A 20,040-nucleotide genomic window follows, 5' to 3' on the forward strand; every position below is an offset into this window, starting at 1 on the left:
CTGACTCTCTGTGTGGGGGTTGAGAGAAGAGAACAGGAAGACATGAGGTCATTTTCCACACGAGAGTCCCCTGAAAAAAAGGGTTAGATCCAGCTGAGGAAGGTTTGAGTTTTTCAATATTTGCTCCACCGAATCTCCAAATTTTCTCCATCATGAACAAGGTAACTGCCAATGCCTGAGATTAAAAAAAAAGAAAAAGAAAAGAAAAAAAAAGTGAGTCAAATGATGGTGGTGGGACTGGTGATGAAACATTGTATTTCTAAAATCCAACTATAAATAACTTTGTAAATCATGGTGCTTCAAGGAAGTGAAATTTAGGAAAATCAAAAGAAATTGGGTCAAATGATTTTATGAATTCACCGAATAATGATTTTTTTACTCAAGAACACTAAAATCCCATCAATGGCCAAGATCCAGAGACTATAAAACAACACTCCCAGAAGCACATGGCCACATTCTCGGCCGCATGACCTCTTATAGCCTAGTTCTCCCTCTCAGACAACCTGGCAAGAGTTTTGGCAGGTTCTCTGAGAACACGGCAGAGCCTGGTAAGCTCTCTGTGGCATATTTGATATGCCAAATACAGAAATAATGATGGGTCTCATTCCCCTTACCCCGAAAGAGCCTCCATTGTGGCACTGCTGGGAAGAACAGGTAAAGAGAGGCTGCTAAAATGTCAGGACTAGGACGAATGGAGATGTTACTGGTGCCCACTCAAGAAAATCATTGATCAATGGGATGACAGTGATACTGAATAATGATGACTACTTTCCACGTCATTGACCTGTTCCTCAAAAGAACAACCCCCTCTCCTCCTTCCCCCCACCCTTCATCTTTGGGCATTTTTACTCTGTGGGTGCTCCTCCTTACCTTGGCTTAATGGTTTATCTTCACTTAGAAGTTGCCAGTAGCTTCTATCTTCATTGGTGGCTTTTAGGCCCTGAACAGACGTGACATAGGGGCCCCACGAACTCTCTGTCACTGTAAAACTGTGGGAACAGTGATAGGAATTTAGATAACCCCATATGGCAGTTTTACAAACTCCACTGTGCTTAAGGATCACTTGAAACTGTTGTCAAACAATACAGTTTTCTCAGCCTTTTTTTTTTTTTTGTCCAGATACCATGATTCTGTAGATCTGTGTCAGATCAGGGATCTGCAGGTTTTACAAACATTCTCGGGGATAATGCAAGCTCTCTACAAAGCACTCAATTTAGTTCCATGCTAAGTTAGAGAAATATGCTTGTGGCTTCTGTCCCCACCTCTTGTCATGGTAGACGCTTGTCAGTGATCCATTTCCAATGGACACTTAGCTAGCAACCATTGTGATCCAAAAACAGTAGAAGGAAAGTTGTCCCTGTGTCCTAGACACACAAAAGTTATCAGAATTTCTCTTAGGAAAGAGGGAATAAGAAAGAATAATTTAATTCTTTATGCTATAGGGCACAGTGGGTAGGGCATTTGCCTTGCATGCAGCTGACCTGGGTTCGATTCCTCCATCTCTCTCAGAGAGCCTGGCAAACTACTGAGAGTATCCCACCTGCACGACAGAGCCTGGCAAGCTACCTGTGGCGTATTTGATATGCCAAAAACAGTAACAAGTCTCACAATGGAGATGTTACTGTGCCTGCTTGAGTAAATAGATGAACAATGGGATGACAGTGCTACAGTGCTATATGCTGTTTATTGAAAGAGCCTGGCAAGCTCCCCGTGGCATATTCGATATGCCAAATACAGTAACAATAACAGGTCTCAATCCCCTGACCCTGAAAAGAGCCTCCAATCATTGGGAAAAACAAGTATGGAGAGGCTGCTAAAATCTCAGGGCTGGGACGAATGGAGACTTTACCACTCGAGTAAATCGATGAACAATGGGATGACAGTGATACAGTGATACACTGATGCTGTTTATTGAAAAGTAATATGGTCAGTGTTTTTCATTTCCTAGTCATGTTATTCTTCTTTCTGGAAGTCCTTGAAGACAACCCTTATAATTCTACATGCATATATTTTATCTTTAGAGGATTTTTTTCCTTTTTGGGTCACACCTGGCGATGCACAGGGGTCATTCCTGGCTCTTCACTCAGGAACTACCCCTGGTGGTGCTCAGGGGACCATATGGGATGCTGGGAATCAAACCCGGGTCAGCCGCATGCAAGGCAAAGGCCCTACCCGATGTGCTATCGCTCCAGCACCCTCTTAGAGGATTTTCTCGGACACCTCTAACATCATATTATTAAGCATAATAAATAATTAACAGTTAGGTTAAATGGGTCAAATGAGCCATTCTTTCTAGAGGCAAAGTTGATCTCTCAATTTTATTATTTGGCTTCTCAGTATCTTACCCACACGGTAGAGCCTGGCAAGCTACCCGTGGTGTATTTAATATGCCAAAAACAGTAACAACAAGTCTCAAAATGGAGACGTTTCTGGTGCCCACTCGAGCAACTCGATGAGCAACAGGATGACAGTGATACAGAAGATTGGGAACCTTAATCTAAAGGTGTCTGATTTTTCCTGAAAGTGGGAAGTGGAGAGGTTTCAGGAGTGTTTATGAAACCCCTGCTTTTTTGTTTGCATATATTTTGTATGCGTATATTTATTTTTCTGGTTTTCAAATAGGTCAGAGATTCAGAAGTAGTTAAGAAACTAGACCAGTGTTTTTAAACCTTTTCCTTCTTTCAGACCAGTGAAAATAAGAGAAGTATTTCAATGGCTTCTGAGTAAGAAGTAAAACCATTATTTACTTATGTAAACCACATAAAAACTATGCATTTATGTGTAGTTTTTATAATACTGCAACATTTTTTTTCCTGGATACTAGCAGAAATGTATGCGGACCACAATCAACAAGCAGATCAGTGGTTGAAAATACACTGTTTTTGACACAAATGTATGACCTAAGAAGTTTGTTTAAAGAACTTGTTTAAAGAATTTTGCCGACAGAGGTTGCTGGGATTTATTCACTCGTTGAATAAACTTCAGTTGAAATTCTACAGTGTTATAGAAAGTGGAATGTCTAATCTACATTTTTTGATCCTGTTGGAAGATGTGGATGGATACCTCGTAGATGGATAGATAGCAAAAGAACTGAAGAGTTTTAGACCTTTTTATTCTAGTGCAGATGTTTTTATTTATTTATTTATTTATTTATTTATTTATTTATATTTATTTATTTTTGCTTTTTGGGTCACACCCGGCAATGTACAGGGGTTGCTCCTGGCTCTGCACTCAGGAATTACTCCTGGTGGTGCTCAGCGGACCATATGGGATGCTGGGAATCGAACCCGGGTCGGCCGCATGCAAGGCAAAGGCCCTACCTGCTGTGCTATCGCTCCAGCTCCAGGTACAGATGTCTTTTTATCGAGTCTTTTAAAAACCACACCAAACACATTAACCTTAGGTAAAGACATACCCAAATAGGGTCTCATTTTTCTTCTGAGCTTCCTTCATTACATCTAAGAAGACAGAACCATTTTTCACAGTGACAGTAGTGGAATATGTTTCATTGATTTTCACAGAGTAATGGACAGAGATATCTGAGATTGCATCAGTAGGCGTCACGGAGAGAGGCTGATGAGTGGAGACGTTGAACTTACCTATCCGAAACAGAAAAGCAGGGAAGTTATTATGGCCTGAACAGTGATAAATATAATAAACAAGGTAAATAATCTCATGTACATACAAAGTAAACAACATAAATAAGAAACGTGCATTATAAAGAAAAATTGATTAATGAAATAGTACTAAAAGTGATGTTAGAATTTGAACACCTATCCAAGGAATCATTTTTCTGTATGTACAGAAGGATTTGCTGTAAGGAACAAGCAGCATCGATATAGATCTTAAGCAGAAATTAGGACTAATACATGTAGGGAGCCATTTTTCAATCCTGGCTCTTATCTTCAAGTAAGACAGAGCCTGGCACTTCTCAAACAGGGGCCTAATTAAAATTCCTGTAACAAGGTTGCCGTTACTGACCTTACTGATCTTACCATCCCACTAGCCGATACCCATGCCTGACATGATAGATGAACATGTCACGATCTGTGATTGACTACTGCTTGTACGGGGTCCGGGCACACATGCCATACCACGGCCTCCCAGCAGGCAAGTACAAATGCTGTAGCTGCCAGTGGAATAAAGCTCTCTTTCTCTTCTCTCTCTCCCTCTCGCTCTCTCTCTCCTCTTTCTTGTTGCTTTCTGTCTCTGCGTTTGTTCATTCGGCTGCATCCCCTCCTCAGCCCCACAAAGGGTCCTACCTGCTGGCCAGGAGGGACCCTCACAAATACATAACTTAAACCAAATACTGACAAGTTTGCAAATGCTTGTGTTTAGTTCAGTTTCAAGCTTCTCAAGTAATTCATCTCCAATCTCCTTTTAGTCACACCTAATTTTCTCTTTTTGGTATAGTGTACAATAATGCTTCCTTTCCCCTATTTTTTATTTCTTTTATTCCCCAAGATTTTATTTTTATATAAAATTACTGGCTTCATAACTGCCAACACAGTTGTACCTTATTAAACTGTCTTACCTGATCTTATTCTTTTCGCAAGTTTATGCCAGATCACTGACATTTAGAGGTTAAACGTTTGCCCGAGGTCCATAAACTTATAAGTGACTAGTGAGGAGCAAGCAAAGTAGAAGGGAAAAATCTCTCCTTCCTTTATACCTCACAGCAAAACCAGTTTTTTTTAAAAAAATAAATGATTCATGCTGCATTTTTCTATTTTTGACCAAATTTCTTCCTTACAGATATCTTCTTTCCCAGAGGGATCACTCTCCATGCATGACAGAGAATCAAATTACTTCAAATTGGATTGATGAATGGAATAGCTCTTGGATCTAACAATCAGAAAACATCCTTTTGGATCTGGATTTTTTTAAACAATTTTTTAAAATCAGCATTTGAACCAAGAATGACACCTGCTACCCTACTAAGAACAAATTCTCAGGGGAATGAAAATTCTTGAGAGTGAGTTCTCTGTAAGATTGTTGTGCTTCTGTTGTTTACCTGGTCCCTTTTGGTACTCAGGGCATCAAAATCTCATCTGCTTTGGGCATAATGCTGAAAGGTAAAATAGTTTGCTTTTCAGTGCTCTACCTGAATCATAGACACAAGAAGAATCTTTGTTAACATCCAAGTAAGTCTTTCCCAGTAGGGCCGGTAAGACCTGGGCTGCAGCAATGGGCAAACTGAATGCTCCCTGAGAGACTTCTTTGAGTACCGTGTCCAGAGTCTGTTGGCAATTCCAAACTGTCCCAGGTTCACTGTAATCATTTGATGAGACAAAGAGAGCCTAATGGGAGAGCGAGAGTGGGTAAATGACAGAAATAAACGTTAAATAAGAGGAAAGATGACAGCTAATGAATTCTGTAAATATTGACTGCAGAAGGGAACTTTAGCCAGCTAAGATGTCTACTGCCATCAGGAAGTGTCCAAAATAGTTTGGATGAAGTGGTAGAGAAAGGCTTAACAACACAAGCTATAATATAGGACCTCCAAGGAGAACTTTTTTTTCCTCTATGTCATTTCTGAACTGATGATATGGAACAATAGCTGTGCTAGAGGAGGCCTTCAAGAAATATTATCAACAAAAATCATGAAATGAGCCCTAAGATAAATGACCACCTTGTGTATGGCCTTTCAGTCGAGGGAGAGCTTACAAGCATTTAGTGGGACTGAGGAAAGGCTTTGTGGAGAAGGGAAATGCGAGACAGGCTTTAGTGGTGCAACGGCATTTTAGTATGTGATGTGAGGAGGGAGGGGAGCACTCTGCTGACAAGGGCCACCAGGACCAAAGATGCTCAAATAGAAATGGCATGTAGCTCTTGATCCTACTGTGAATTTGTATCCTATGTAGGGCTTTTCGACAAGACCAAGGTCATGTTCCACCCCCAAATTTCTGGTTTAATTAGTTAGTTTTGATTAGTTAGTGTGACTATCCTGCATTTTAAAAAGCAGAGCAAAAGCAAACAAATGAAAACATTGATATGTTGACATTCTTGTTATGCACCTGGTTCCTTTCTAGCCAGACATTCACTGTCATCCTCCTGGATTTGGGTATTGCTTGCTTTTTTCAGGATTTATCTGTTTTATGGTTTTAAATCCCTGCCCCTTTTCCATAAAATTACAGAGGGAAATATATACATGGCGTATTGGATATGCCAACTATAGTAACAGTAACAGGCCTCATTCCCCTGACCCTGAAAGAGCCTCCAATCATTGGGAAAGATGAGTAAGAAGAGGCTGCTAAAATCTCACAGCTGGGACAAATGGAGACATTACTGGCACCTGCTCAAGTAAATCAATGAACAATGGGAAGACAGTGATACAGTGAATTAGTTACTGTGTTGTCTAGACATTTACATTTCCTAAAACTCCTTCAGGTGATTCAAATGTTCAGTCAGAAGGGGAAACTACTATTTTCTGTTAACTTCAAACATAGGAAGTTGAATCACATGAATAGTAACAATAATGCAGGGAACTTGATCACTGGATCCTTGCTTATATCCCCAGCTTCATCTGGTAAGTTCTTCCAAGGATCCTTGGCTGACTATGCCCAATGCATTGATCTTCCTAAAATACGCAATTTTGGCTCATGCCTTTCGTTTTTGTCCTTTTCTATTCTATCCCTTTCAAAAGTCTTCTTTCTCACTCTGAATTATTCATGTAAAGGGCTTTTTTTAAAACCCTGTAAATCTGCCATGCACTCTTCTTGTTTCTTATCCTTAGAGTTATGTAAATCAGTGAGTGAATATATGAAAATCTCAGACCAAGGAATGTATCAGTAAAAGTGTAGCTCCTGAGTGTGCTTTGAAACCAGCTATTTTGGGTTACATTCATTTTCACTGCTTTCTGGATTTATAATGGTAGGGAAATCCCTGGCTATGACTCATGCTCTCGTTTTAGGGAATGGAGGTTATAGTTCTTTCCTCGTTGGTTTGTTGTTTGCATTAGCGTTAACATCAATAAATACTTACTACCCTTACTATCACTTCTATTTAATGCTTCCATAGCAATTTGAGAGAAAAAATGGACACATAATGGAAAAGTGTGGTAAAGTGTAAAATTGCATTCATAGAATAGTATATTAGTTGTAGAAGACTCTAGAACTTTATAAAACATTATAGACAGGAAAACCTTCATAGAACCTTTGGATATGGAAAACTGTAGATTGCAGGGAAAGGGAATCACATGAGTAAAATACATATCATCATTGAAAATTAAATAAATAATACAATTTTAGAGGTCAATAAAAATAGACAAAGGTGTTTTCCTTCCATGACACCATTCTCTGTCTTATGCTTCACCCTCTGACTTACCTGCATAGCTTCTCCGGTGCTAAATGTGTTTCCTATGAGACCATTATCCTTTTTCTCAGCCAGTATCTTTTTGACCAGTAGCTGTATATTGTTATTGATAACCTTTAAGTCTGTTTGTATCTGTTTATTTACTACACTCTTCTTCATACAGCTCAGAGCCAGGACAGCCATTGCACCAGTATCTGTCAGGAAACAGAATCGTTGATAGGAAGACCACCCACCCCTATGTCCCTTGGGTTGAGGGGTTTCCTAGAGTATGGGACTTTCAGTGTTCTAACAGACATATCTCTAGGGAATGGTCAGTCCTGTTATTTAATGATGGGAGAGAAGGATACGACAAAGCAGTCATTCATTAACATTAGCCTTTCAAACATTGCAAGACTTTTTTCATTTAGTGAGTTTCAGGGTACTCAATTCCTCCCACATTGGTTTTAGATATTCATGGTGAATGTGGAGGTGTATACACACAGGGCTAACCTTCCATTTTTATATTTTAGTTACTTTTGTCTTTTTATCTTTTAGTCATAATGGCAAAGAAGTTAAGAAAACCCAGGATGATACGCCAATGTATTGTCTGTATGTAACATGTCTTTGAAATATTTTAAGACTTCTATTAGACTGATGAGAAAATAGCACTTAATAGAATTGTTTTCCAATAAATCTTCTTGTTTTCTTCCTTTTTGGGTCACACCTGGTGATGCACAGAGGTTACTCTTGGCTTTGCTCTCAGGAATTACTGCTGGTGGTGTTCAGGGGACCATGTGGGATGCTGGGAATCAAACCTGGGTCGGCTGTGTGCAAGGCAAATGCCTACCCACTGAGCTATCACTCCAGCCTCCCAATAAAACTTCTTAAGGGAAAGGTTTGAAAACAGGGAGAATAAGAACTCATTACATGGCTCCCCTGGTTAGGAGTCTTCCCTATATTATAGGAAAAGAAGTATGGAAACATTCACATTCTTCTTAATTATCTTGAGACACTGAATAGTGATTTACTTTAAGTTTCTTAGAAAGGTGAGCTTGGATCTGGATATTTAGGAGATGAACACCAATACCTGTTTCTAGAAGGGACTTTCAGATATGGTAGTTTTTGGATTTGGTGGAAAATTTCTTATCCTTTTCTGTAGTGAATGTACATCTAATTGCCCAAAATATGGGCCTTGTTATTGTAGAGGTTTCGTTAAAATAAATCCACACATCCAAATTGTTCCAATAATAGAAGTAGTATTAATTTCTTCCTTTCATGCTTCCTAAAATATCTTATATGAACATTTCATAATCTAATGTGATTAGATAGAATAGACTTTATTTTCAAAAATAAATTTCTCTGGGGCTGGAGCGATAGTACAGCGGGGAGGACGTGCATGAGCCAGGAATAACCCCTGTGCATCACCGGGTATGACCCAAAAAGCAAAAACAAATTTTTTCTCCATATATTTATATAATTTTACATAACTTATATAACTTTGCCTATATATAAATATGCACTATTTATATAAAATATATTGATACAAAACTCATTTATACATTACATATATTTATATGAAATTTATATAACTATATCATATAGTTATATAAAATAAATATATAAGGAGATGAGGGCAAAGAGGTAGACAAATCCAAATATTTACTTTGAGGTAAAAAAAAATCAAAGGTCTCACAGAGAAGACCTTACTCCAGCAGTGATCCCTGAGCCCAGTGCCAGTGGTCTCCTGCGTATAAAGGAATCGTGTTTAGTGACTCACCAACTGAGAACTGGCCACCAAAATAATAGTTTTTATTTTCAGGCATCAGGAGTTGGGCAACTTTGGTAACTGAGTACGTTCCGTTGAAAAGACATAAGGCCAAAACAGCCGTGCTGAACTGGTAGTAGTTAGTCAGTGGATTGCCTTCGTGTGCTTCTGGCAGAGAGAAAACAGTATTTGACAGAGAGAATTGGCAGAAAGGTAAAGCGTTTTCAATCTATTCTTACTGAATGCCACTCCCCTCCATCTTTATTTTTTAATTTTAGGAGGTATAATAGCTGAAGGAGGTAATTCATAGAACCAGTAAATCTGATACATTGAAACTTTTAAAGACATACAAATTCAATTTATTATTTTATAACTGAGAGCACCCAGCACCAAATATGTCAAAGTACTACCCCAGTATTCACATGGTCGCTGAGTTATGAGGAGCACAGCTTTCCCGCCTCCAAGTCTTGGGCAATTTCAATAGTAGCACTGTGGCACTGTCATCCCATTGTTCATCGATTTGCTCCAGCAGGTACCAGTAGCAAGCTACCGAGAGTGTCCTGCCCGCATTGAATATGCCATGGGTAGCCTGGCAAGCTATCCATGGCATATTCAATATGCCAAGAACAGTAACAACAAGTCTCACAATGGAGACATTACTGGTGCCCACTTGAGTAAATTGATGAGCAACGGGATGACAGTGACAATGACAGTGACAATTAAAATTACTGTTTTGGTGTATTGAATACGCCATGGGTAGCTTGCCAGGCTCTGCCGAGAAGGAGAGAGACTCTAGATAGCTTGCCAGCTCTCCAAGAGGAGTGGAAGAATTGAACCCGGGTGGCTGCGTGCAAGGCAAATAAATGCCCTACCCGCCGTGCTATCGGTCCAGCCCAATTTCAATAGTAATGTGCTGAAATGACAAACACAAATTGGAGGCCATCCCAGAAAAAGATGGGAGTGAAGACAAAGAGCTATAGGATAAACATAAGGGGAAGGGCTGGAGAGAGAGGACAGCGGTGAGGGGGCTTGCCTTGCATATGGCTGACCTGGGTTTAATCTCCGGCACTTCACATGGTCCCCCAAGAACTGCTAGTAGTGATTCCTGAGTGCAGAGCCACGAGATAGCCCCAAGCAACAGCGGGTATGGCCCAAAAATAAATCAGAAAAACCCTCAGTAATAAATATGCTGTAGGAGTTAAAAGAAAAGCAATACACTTCACTAGCAACCATCACTGTATGGTAAGCCGCCCCCACTCCTGTCCCCTCCTCCCCAGCCCCTCCCCGACGTCTCACACCTCTCAGTGATACAGAAGTTTGGCCACCTTCAGCTCTTATACTAATGAGGAGAACTTTTGCATTTATGACATAACATCTCATAATGTTGTTTCTTGTATGTTTCATACTAATCTAAAATTCAGGTTCCCGGCTTGGTAGAGGACTTTGTGTTGCGTGTGCATGGATGTGTGTGTGTGATCATTTGTAAAACAGTTCTTTGCCGTAATGTCAGTGTTCAGTTGAACATATTTGAAACGGAGGCTTATGTTGCCTGTGGAATGAGGAAAGAAGGGACAGTTATCTGCAAAGAGGAGTGAAAAAAGTGGAATGAAGAGCAGGAAGGAGTGAAGGGAAACTTCCTACAGCTCTGGACAAGTGGAGGGATAGGACTTTTGAAGGTTTCTGAACATTTGATTCTTACCCATATTTTCTATTTCTGCTTGGAGTTTCTTTTCCAGTTGACCAACAAGGTGAGGATCATATCTAAATAAAGCCTTGGGGTTTTGACATGCTCCCAAAGCCAATGTAATTAAGGCAAGCTGTCCTGAGGTTAAATCCGATCCTGAAAAAAAAATTAAGTTTAAGTTTTATCATTCATGTACATTTAAAAAAATTTTTATCTTTAAAATTAATTTTTAGTTGAATCACCATGAGATACAGTTACAAAATTCCCACTACCAATGTCCCCAGTTTCCCTCCTGCTTATGATATTTTTTGACTCTCTGTCTTATTTTGTTAGGGTGCGGATTGAGGTCTCCCTATAACGACAAAGAGACTCCAGAGACTGCAAACAGCAAGCAGGGTTTATTGTAAGACTGGCTAGTCAGGGTCCAGCCGCCTACGCGGACATGCAGGTCCAGCAGGTTGGGCAAAAGACCCTGAGCTTCCCCAAAGGAGATCTTATATAGGCCTTCCCCAGCCGTTACAGCAGAGCCCGCGCATTTCATAGCCAATAGATTTGTAATATTTCAAACTCTCTTAACCAATCCATTTAAAAGGACATCACTCCTTAGCCTATGGTTTTAGAGATCAGCATTCGCGCCAATATTCAGGAATGTCCCGGTTCTGGGGGCAGTCCTGGGTCTTGTGACATGGGTCTTGTGATATGGGTCTTATGATATGCATCTGGTTATCTGGTCTGACCACCACCCTTTTGGCGACCCAGGGTGCCTGTATCCAAATTCCTTGCTCAGGGACAGATAGACAAGTTATTCTAGAATGCGGGCTCCTGTAAAAAGAGTCTTAAAGCTAAATAGATTCCTGTGGTCTGTCCTGGGCCAGTTCCTCACAATTTGTGACTTAGATTGTTTGTCATATCTGTCTTCTGTTCCACTCCATACTGATATTTAACTGTTTGTTTATTCCCCAGATCAGATTCATTTTCTCTTTTTTTGGCAGTACTATTTAAATGAAAGCTATATCTTTTCTTATGAAGCAGTAAAAAAACCAATTGAATCATGCAGTACTTATAAGCATGAACCAAAGTGGGCCAGAGAGGTGGTACCCAGGTCAAGGTACCAAGGTCCTTGCCTAGCAGCTGACCCTAGTTTGATTCCTAGCACCACATAAGGTCCTCTGAGCACTGTCAGGAGTAATCCCTGAGCTCAGGGCCAGGACTCAGCCCCAAATACTGCCAGGTGTGACCCCAGTTAAATAATTAAAAGGGAGCAAACCAGGAGAAGTAAGATAAATTGTAAAACCTTGGATTTATGTCTTTGTGTGTGTCATCTTGCTAGGAGAGTAACAATTAATTGCTTATTTTGCCTTACAGAGTAACAAAACTCTCAGACACCATATAATTCTAATAATCATGTGAAGTAGGAAGCAGTGCTTCATTTCCTATTCACACTTATTGAGGTTCCTTTTGGCATGAAAGGTTTAAGGTAGAGTCAGATTTCAACCTCAGTTTACATCTCTATGCTCCACGATTGCCCCTTTATTGTCAACTTCCTTCCTTTGGTCCATATTCCTATCTTGTTAATAAAATATGGTAAATGGGGAAACATTTACAATTTCTTGTGCTTTTGCTTTTTTCCCTCTTAAGGAAACATGGTTTTCAGAAGTGAGAGAAGTTAAACCTCTTCAAATGCCAGATTTAAGTTTTGAGCCTCAAGTCTTCCACAATTATGGTGGGGGTACATACAAGTTTAAAATTTCTGGAGATACTTTTTATAAGTTGTTAGGGCGCGGATCAAAATCTCCCTTACCGACAAGGAGTCCAGAGACTGCAAACAGCAAGCAGGGTTTATTGTAAGACTGGCTAGCCAGGGTCCAGCCACCTACAAAAGACCCCGAGCTTCCCCAAAGGAGATCTTATATAGGCCTTCCCTGACCGTTACAGCAGAGCCCGCGCATTTCATAGCCAGTAGATTTGTAATATTACAACCTTTCTTAACCAATCCATTTAAAAGAACATCACTCCTTAGCCTATGGCTTTAGAGATCAGTATTTGCGCCAATATTCAGGAATGTCCCAGTTCTGGGGCAGTCCTGGGTCTTGTGATATGGGTCGTGTGATATGGGTCCGGTTATCTGATCTGACCACCACCCTTCTTGTGACCCAGGGTGCCTATATCCAAATTCCTTGCTCAGGGACAGATAGACAAGTTATTCTAGAATGCGAGCTACTGTAAAAAGAGTCTTAAGAAAGCTAAATAGATTCCTGTGGTCTGTCCTGGGCCAGAGCCTCACAAAGTAAATTAGGCCTTTATTTTTTTCAAAACCTTTCAGAGGGGCAGGATGATTGCCTTACAGGAAGTCGAACCAGATTTGATCCCTGGCAACACATATTGTCCCCTGAACACTTCCAGGAGTCCTGAGCACTGAGCCAGAAATAAGCCCCAAGGACTACCAGATGTGCTCACCTCCCCCCCACCCCCAATCTTTCAGAGGATAAGGACTCTGACCTTTTCTTGCCACGCTGTCTTGGACTTGTTGGATCAGTCGCTGATCGAGGCTTTGATTATGGATCCCAACAAGTCTGAGGGACAACAGGCTATTAGCCGCTTGCACTCCTTCAGTATATTTGGAATTGATTATTGTGCTCACCAGAGGGTTTACGTGGAAGTATTTCTCTCTGCCTATCTCTGTAGCAGGAGAGAGAGAGGAACCAAAATGTTAGAAAATGTTAAAAATAGGAACAGGAGTGACATAGAAACGTTGACTAACATATATGGCACAGGCATATGTCAACCAGTGGTGACGGTTTCTGAAACAACACAAAACATATCTATAGCACCAGTTTTGCCAGGTATTGTTCATTTACCAGCCAGCATGGAAGTATTTCACTAATTTGACAATTGCATAAACTCCCCCTTGTGAGCAGGAAGCATAGCAGTCTTGTAGACAATGTTACTACGAATCCATGATTCTGAATATGGGGACATTGGGGTCTTCACTGAGATAAAATACACATCAGCAGATTGCAGGCTATAGTCCTCCTACTTCCTGGATTCAGTTATTTCACCTTCTATTTTCTTTCCTTCAGGTTAATACTGAGAGAAAGAAGTAAAAATATCTGTATAATATTGGCAAGTGGCCCACAGATGCATCGTCTGATTGCTCAACAGACTGGGAATAAAAAAAAAATCTTAATTTGTCAGTACCTACTCTGAAAATCTTCTAGTTTTAACCCACAACACCTCTAGGTCCCAGGGGTGAGGACTGAAGAGAAACACATTTTACTGTGGAAGTAAAGAGAGCTCAGAGTTGCCCAAGAACTGCTATGAGCACACACACACACACACACACACACAGAGGCATGCACATGCATGTGCATGCATGTAACTGTTAGTTGTTGCTAGGGATCTAACCCAGGGACTCATGCAAGCAATTCATAGGCTCTACTGCTGAGCTATATTCTTGGCCCCAATCCTTTATATTTTTAAATGTTTTAAACTGTGCTTATACTAAGACATATCCTCTTATAGTAACAAATATTTAGCATGTTTATAGCTTATATTTAAAACAAATAAACTCTGCCCATAAACCCAAGAAAATCTTACCCATCTCTAGATTGTATCAGAGGTGAGTGGGATAGTCAGAGAATGGAACCCGGGTCAGCCGCGTGCAAGGCAAATGCATCCTACCCGCTGTGCTATCACTCCAGCCCCCGGTATACCTTTCTTGACCTTGAGTTTCTTCATTCTAGAATGGTTACTGTAATACCTACTCATAGATATTAGGTAAAAATCACTTTATGAACTGTAACACTTGTCTATATTGTTACACCTAACTCAGTGGGAGTTCCTATCACTATACTTAGTGAGCTCGAGAACTATGATTTTCACTGCCCACCTTATTTTACTATAAAAGAAAGAGTCAGGAAGGTCATAATAAAGTAGTTGTTGAGAGGTCATGGCTTGTTGCATGCACAATTCAACTATTGTGAGTCATTTACTGTGAAATTTTGTGGAAGCATCCAGCTCAGTATATGTATTTTTGGCACAGAAATAGACCTGTTCATTTCCTGGTCAACAACTCAAATCAGCTTCTTTGGCCAAGGAAGACAAAGTGAATTATAATTATAATTGTAACTATTGTTTACAATGAATAAAAATTTCATTGGAAATTTTCTAAATATTTGTAAATACAATAGAAGAGATGATGGGACAGGATTAAAAATTAGAGTTGGAGGATCCTGTGCTTTTAGCTCAGAGGAGAACATGTCTTTCCACTGCGGTTTTGATCTTTTCTTGTTACCGGTTTTGCACACCAGGAAGATGTGGCTGCCTAGGAAAAGAACTGTTTGAAACTTCAATTCCAGGGTAAATATTTACAGAAGTAAAACTAAATAATAGGAACTACAAAAATCAAAAGCTTCTGTAAGGCAAAAGAAACACGGGCTAAAACTAAAGAACAACTCCAATAGGAGAAATTATTTTCACTCAACACATCAGATAAAGGATTGATATCCAGGATCTATAAAGTGTTTTCACAAATATCATTGTCAACAACAACAACAAAAATCTAAAATCCCTGTCAAAAAACAGGGAGAGGAAATGAACAGACACTGACTGAAAAAGACCAAGGGATAGCCAACAGGCACATGAAAAAATTCTCATCATCACTTATTATTAGGGAAATCCAAGTCAAGAAGACAATGAGATGTCATCTTACACGTGAGAATGTTATGTGTCAAAAATACTGGGAACAATCTCTGTTGGCAAGGATGTGGTGTCAAAGGAACCCTTATCCCTCCTAGTGAGAATGCTGTCTGGTCCAGTTCCTATAAAAAACAGTGCAAACAGTATGCAATAAACTCAGAATTGAACTCCCATCTGACCCAGCAATTCCACTTTGGGGTCTCTATCCCCGGGACAGAAAAACATTCATTCAAAAGAACATATGCACACCATTGTTCATTGCAGCACTAAGTACAATGGCTGATTTGTAATCAACCTAGATGTCCAACGACAGAATCATTGATTGACATGAGGATGTGGCAGACATACATGATAGAATCTACACAGCTCTAAGGAGTGATGAAATCATGCAATTCGTGGCAACACGGATGGAACTGGAAGACATCATATATAATGAAGTAAGCCAGAAGAAGAAGGATAAAAACAGGATGATAGCACTTATATTTGGTATTTAGAATTACTAGATGAGGGAATGCAGTGTTTTAAAGGGGAGGGGTTACACTACCCTGATCAAACTTGGCCCCAAAATATAGGGAGGAGAAGGAAAGAAAGAGTGGAGGGCCTTTATCTGTTTTAAGCACACATCTCCCACCCTGACTGATCCTTCCAACCATCATTTCCTAGTGATCCCTTCTCTATTCAAGCTGTTTTTTCCCCTCCATTCATGAGGCAGGTTTCAAACTATGGAGCAATCTTCCTAGCCCTTGTGTCTACCGTCCTTGGGTGTCAGTCTCATGTTATGTCATTTTATACTCCACAAATGAGTGCGGTCCTTTTATATCTGTCCCTCTCTGACTCATTTCATTTAGCATAATACTCTCCATATCTGTCCACTTATAAGCAAATGTCATGACTTCATCTCCCCTAACAGTTGCATAGTATTCCATTGTGTAGATGTACCAAAGTTTCTTTAACCAAAAGTGATGGCCTCTCAGTATCTTTGTTACAACCATAACGCCCAAAAGTAGAGAGAGAGTATGTGGGAAATTGTCTGACATGGAGGCAGTGGGATGATGGGAAAGAGGGTGCATACTGGGGAGATTGGTGGTGGGGAATGTACACTGGTGGAGGGTGCGTGTTTGAACATTTTATGATTGTAACTCAAACATGAAAGCTTGTAACTATATTTCATGGTGATTCAATAAAATAAAATTTAAAAAAAGTTTCATTTAGAAAAAAGAGTGGAGGGGAAGGAGATAAGAGACAGATGAGAAGCAATGGAGGCCAGGTGGTGTTAAGGAATGCTAGAGTCAAATATCCAAACCACAAAAGTCGACAACACTGAAACCAATAGGCCCAAACTTTAGCAACCAAACTTGGAAAGATTCCTGTCAAGAGGGCAGGCTGGAGGTGGGTGAAGGGTGACAGGGTATGGGAGGGAACTTGGGAACTTGATGGAGGGAAGTTGATACTGGTGGTGGGATCAGTGCTGCAATATTGCATGTCTAAAACTCAACTATGAGTAACTTTGTAAATCACAGTGCTTTACTAAAAATGTGGGGAAAAGATTTACAAAGGGGAAATTATGGCCGTAACAAACTACACCCATCTTTAAGAAATCACTTGCTTCAATCCCCACTCTGCATTATCCTCCATTCATGGATGAAGCGGAAAAAAAATTCAGAAACATTGGATCATTCAGTACAAAGGAGTCAGACTAACGTCAAACCCTGGTTTCTTTCTTCTACTTTATTATTAAAGAATAAAACCACACAGGGGCCAACACCCAGAAGAGAAATGAGGTGTAGGATAACATTGGTTTGTCCTTTCAGCCTTGCCACAGGGAGCTTAGGTTTATTGGGTTATTCACATCACAGTGTTCCCATTCCTCTGTGTTTATTTGTAACTGCTTTCTTTGTGCTCTGTTGACTTGTAAATTTTGTTTTTCTCTTGCCTTAAGTCCTTTGCATAGTTAATTCAGAGCAATGTCCTTTTTGTATGGACACAGGAAGACAGTTAATACTATGCTTTTGTAACTTGGGAGTTAATTGACTCTGAATGATATTTTCTTCCTGGACATCTGTTCTCTCAACTTAAGCCTCAGTTGCCCTTACTTCCTAGCACCCCAAAAGCAGGGTCCCGACGAGGGACTGGATGGACCCAGGACAAGCTCTGAGCTATGTTCTACCCTGACATTGAAAGGGCCAGACCAAAGGGCCATCATACTTAACTATAAGTTAAGAGCATGGTCACGGACAAATGCTGTCATGATCCAAAAAGTAATAACTAGATTCAGACCCTGCTAGGGTTAGGAATGATTAATCCGGCCTGAGCACTGTAATCTGAGTCTGTGGCAAGATGTTCCCAGGAGAGTCACCCTACAAGCTCAATATATCTCTTACTGTGTCCATACAAAAAGGACATTGCTCTGAATTAACTATGCAGAGGACTTAAGGAGAAGAGAAAAACAATATTTACAAGTCAACAGAGCACAAAGAAACTGGTTACAAATAAACACAGAGGAATGGGAGCACTGTGGTGGGAATAACCCAATGAACCTAAACTCCCTGCGGCAAGGCTGAAAGGACAAACCAATGTTATCATACAACGAGGTTTAAATGCAAGTCCTGTAGCAAAAGACAAGCAGAAAACTGTAACTTGAGACACACAAACTCTAATGCCAAGGCAAATGTTTTCATTATTTGAAACAGATTATTAACTTTTTTCCCCCCTTGAGTTATAAAGGGCTAGCCCCTAAACCCACAGATTTAACTTTAGGGAAACAGATTGTGTCTCAAAATGGAAAGGAACATTTTCCATGCACTTCAAGAATTTCTGGGACCCTCCATTTCTCTGATTAAAAATGAGCAGGAATGGACTGCGATGGGGGAGGGAGGCTGCCACAGAGAGAATCTGAGCTTGAGGAAGAACAGGAAGCCACAATGAGGCTGAATCGAGGCTCCTTCTTTTTTTTTTTTTGAATTTATTTATTTTTAATTAGTGAATCACCGTGAGGGTACAGTTACAGATTTATACACTTTTGTGCTCATGCTTCCCCCATACAAAGTTTGGGAACCCATCCCTTCACCAGTGCCCATTCTCCACCACCAGTAAACCCAGCATCCCTCCCACCCTCCCCAATCCCATCTCCCCCCACCCCACCCTGCCACTGTGGCAGGGCATTCCCTTCTGTTCTCTCTCTCTAATTAGTTGTTGAGGTTTGCAATAAAGGTGTTGAGTGGCCATTGTGCTCAGTCTCTAGCCCTCATTCAGCCCGCAACTCCCTTCCCCCGCATGGCCTTCGACTACATTATAGTTGGTGATCCCTTCTCTGAGTTGCCCTTTCCCCAGAATGTGAGGTCAGTCTCCAAGCCATGAAGTCAACCTCCTGGTACTTATTTCTACGATTCTTGGGTGTTAGTCTCCCACTCTGTTATTCTATATTAGGCTCCTTCTTAAAACAAGATACATTCTGGAACTTAACTCACTATGTTCTGCTGCCTTTTATTTTATTTTATTTTGCTTTTTGGGTCACACCCAGCGATGCTCAGGGGTTACTCCTGGCTTTGCACTCAGGAATTACTCCTGGCGGTGCTTGGGGGACCATATGGGATACCGGGGATCAAACCCGGGTCGGCCGCATGCAAGGCAAACGCCCTACCCGCTGTGCTATCGCTCCGGCCCCTGTTCTGCTGCCTTTTACATGGAGTCCAGCCACACAGAGATCTTACTGCAGTCAGTAGGATCTTTTCTTGGATAATGTTACACAGGAGCCCTCAGGAGTTTATCACCCTTAGAGTAGCTTTAGCTCAAAGTATACTCACCACAGATCTTGCACAGTTGGCTTGAAATCAGAGAAAACAGTAGGAGCGCCCTCAGGGGCATCTGATGGTGCAGTCTCATCTCTCCAACAGGCGGACTGGGATAGTGAAGGCTCCACCAGAAGGTTATGGGGTGCTAGGGGGAGGAAAATGAGAGCTCCTCCTTTAGATTGCCAACACCTCTTTCACCGAAATATTGAGCAACATCAGGGGGTGTAGTCAAGTGTATCGCCCAAGTAATGTGATCGACCAGGAAGAAGTAAGGTCTGATCAGGGAGAATAAGGAAATCATTTTTATTTGTTTTCTAGTCCAAACCTCTAGGGTTGATATTTCATATGGTTTTTAGAGAGAATGACTAAGTAGCTGTTTTAAATTTTGTTTCCCTCTTTCCATTCCACTTCGGTTATATCTTATTTGTGTTTCTGAGAGATTGAATTCACAGCATATGAAAATGGAAATATAAGCTAGAAGACTAAAATTGGAGCAGACAGGACTGAGGACCTTGGCACACAGTTAGATCTTTGGCATAGTAGCTCCTTTTCTTTTTTGTGGGGGTGGGGGGTGGGGGTGGGTCATACCTAGTGATGCACAGGGGTTACTCCTGGCTCAGGAATTACCCCTGGTGGTGCTCAGGGAACCATATGGGATACTGGGAATCAAACTCAGGTCAGCGGCAAAAAGGCAAACACCCTACCTGCTGTGCTATTGCTCCAGCCTCAGGCAGAGATATCTTTATCTATGATTTTTTTTTCTTTTTGGGTTACACCCAGCAATGCTCAGGGGTTACTCCTGGCTTTGC

General features: G+C 40.8%; 1 protein-coding gene across 1 annotated transcript; it reads right to left on the reverse strand.

Annotated features, from left to right (window-relative positions):
• Positions 1–41: 41 nt before the first annotated feature.
• On the reverse strand, positions 42–19,364 carry TCN1 (transcobalamin 1). Its single transcript, XM_055143995.1, has 9 exons — positions 19,244–19,364; positions 13,242–13,421; positions 10,758–10,898; positions 9,071–9,226; positions 7,327–7,508; positions 5,105–5,300; positions 3,416–3,599; positions 871–989; positions 42–175 (listed from the first exon to the last, which is right to left on the reverse strand). Exons 1-9 carry the CDS (start codon positions 19,320–19,322, stop codon positions 114–116), a joined length of 1,299 nt encoding a protein of 432 aa, XP_054999970.1. The 5' UTR covers positions 19,323–19,364; the 3' UTR covers positions 42–113.
• Between the last annotated feature and the right edge of the window lie 676 nt (positions 19,365–20,040).

Source organism: Sorex araneus, chromosome 6 (assembly GCF_027595985.1).
Source record: "Sorex araneus isolate mSorAra2 chromosome 6, mSorAra2.pri, whole genome shotgun sequence".
NCBI classification, from domain to species: domain Eukaryota; kingdom Metazoa; phylum Chordata; class Mammalia; order Eulipotyphla; family Soricidae; genus Sorex; species Sorex araneus.

Excerpts from the sequence above, each read along its gene's own strand:
- TCN1 (XM_055143995.1), bottom strand. The coding sequence starts at position 19,322 with ATGAGACTGCACCATCAGATGCCCCTGAGGGCGCTCCTACTGTTTTCT. Across the intron at positions 13,422-19,243 it reads CCAACTGTGCAAGATCTGTG|AGATAGGCAGAGAGAAATAC; the intron begins GTGAGTATACTT and ends CTCCTGCTACAG. Across the intron at positions 9,227-10,757 it reads AGCAGAAATAGAAAATATGG|AAGCACACGAAGGCAATCCA; the intron begins GTAAGAATCAAA and ends TCTCTCTGCCAG.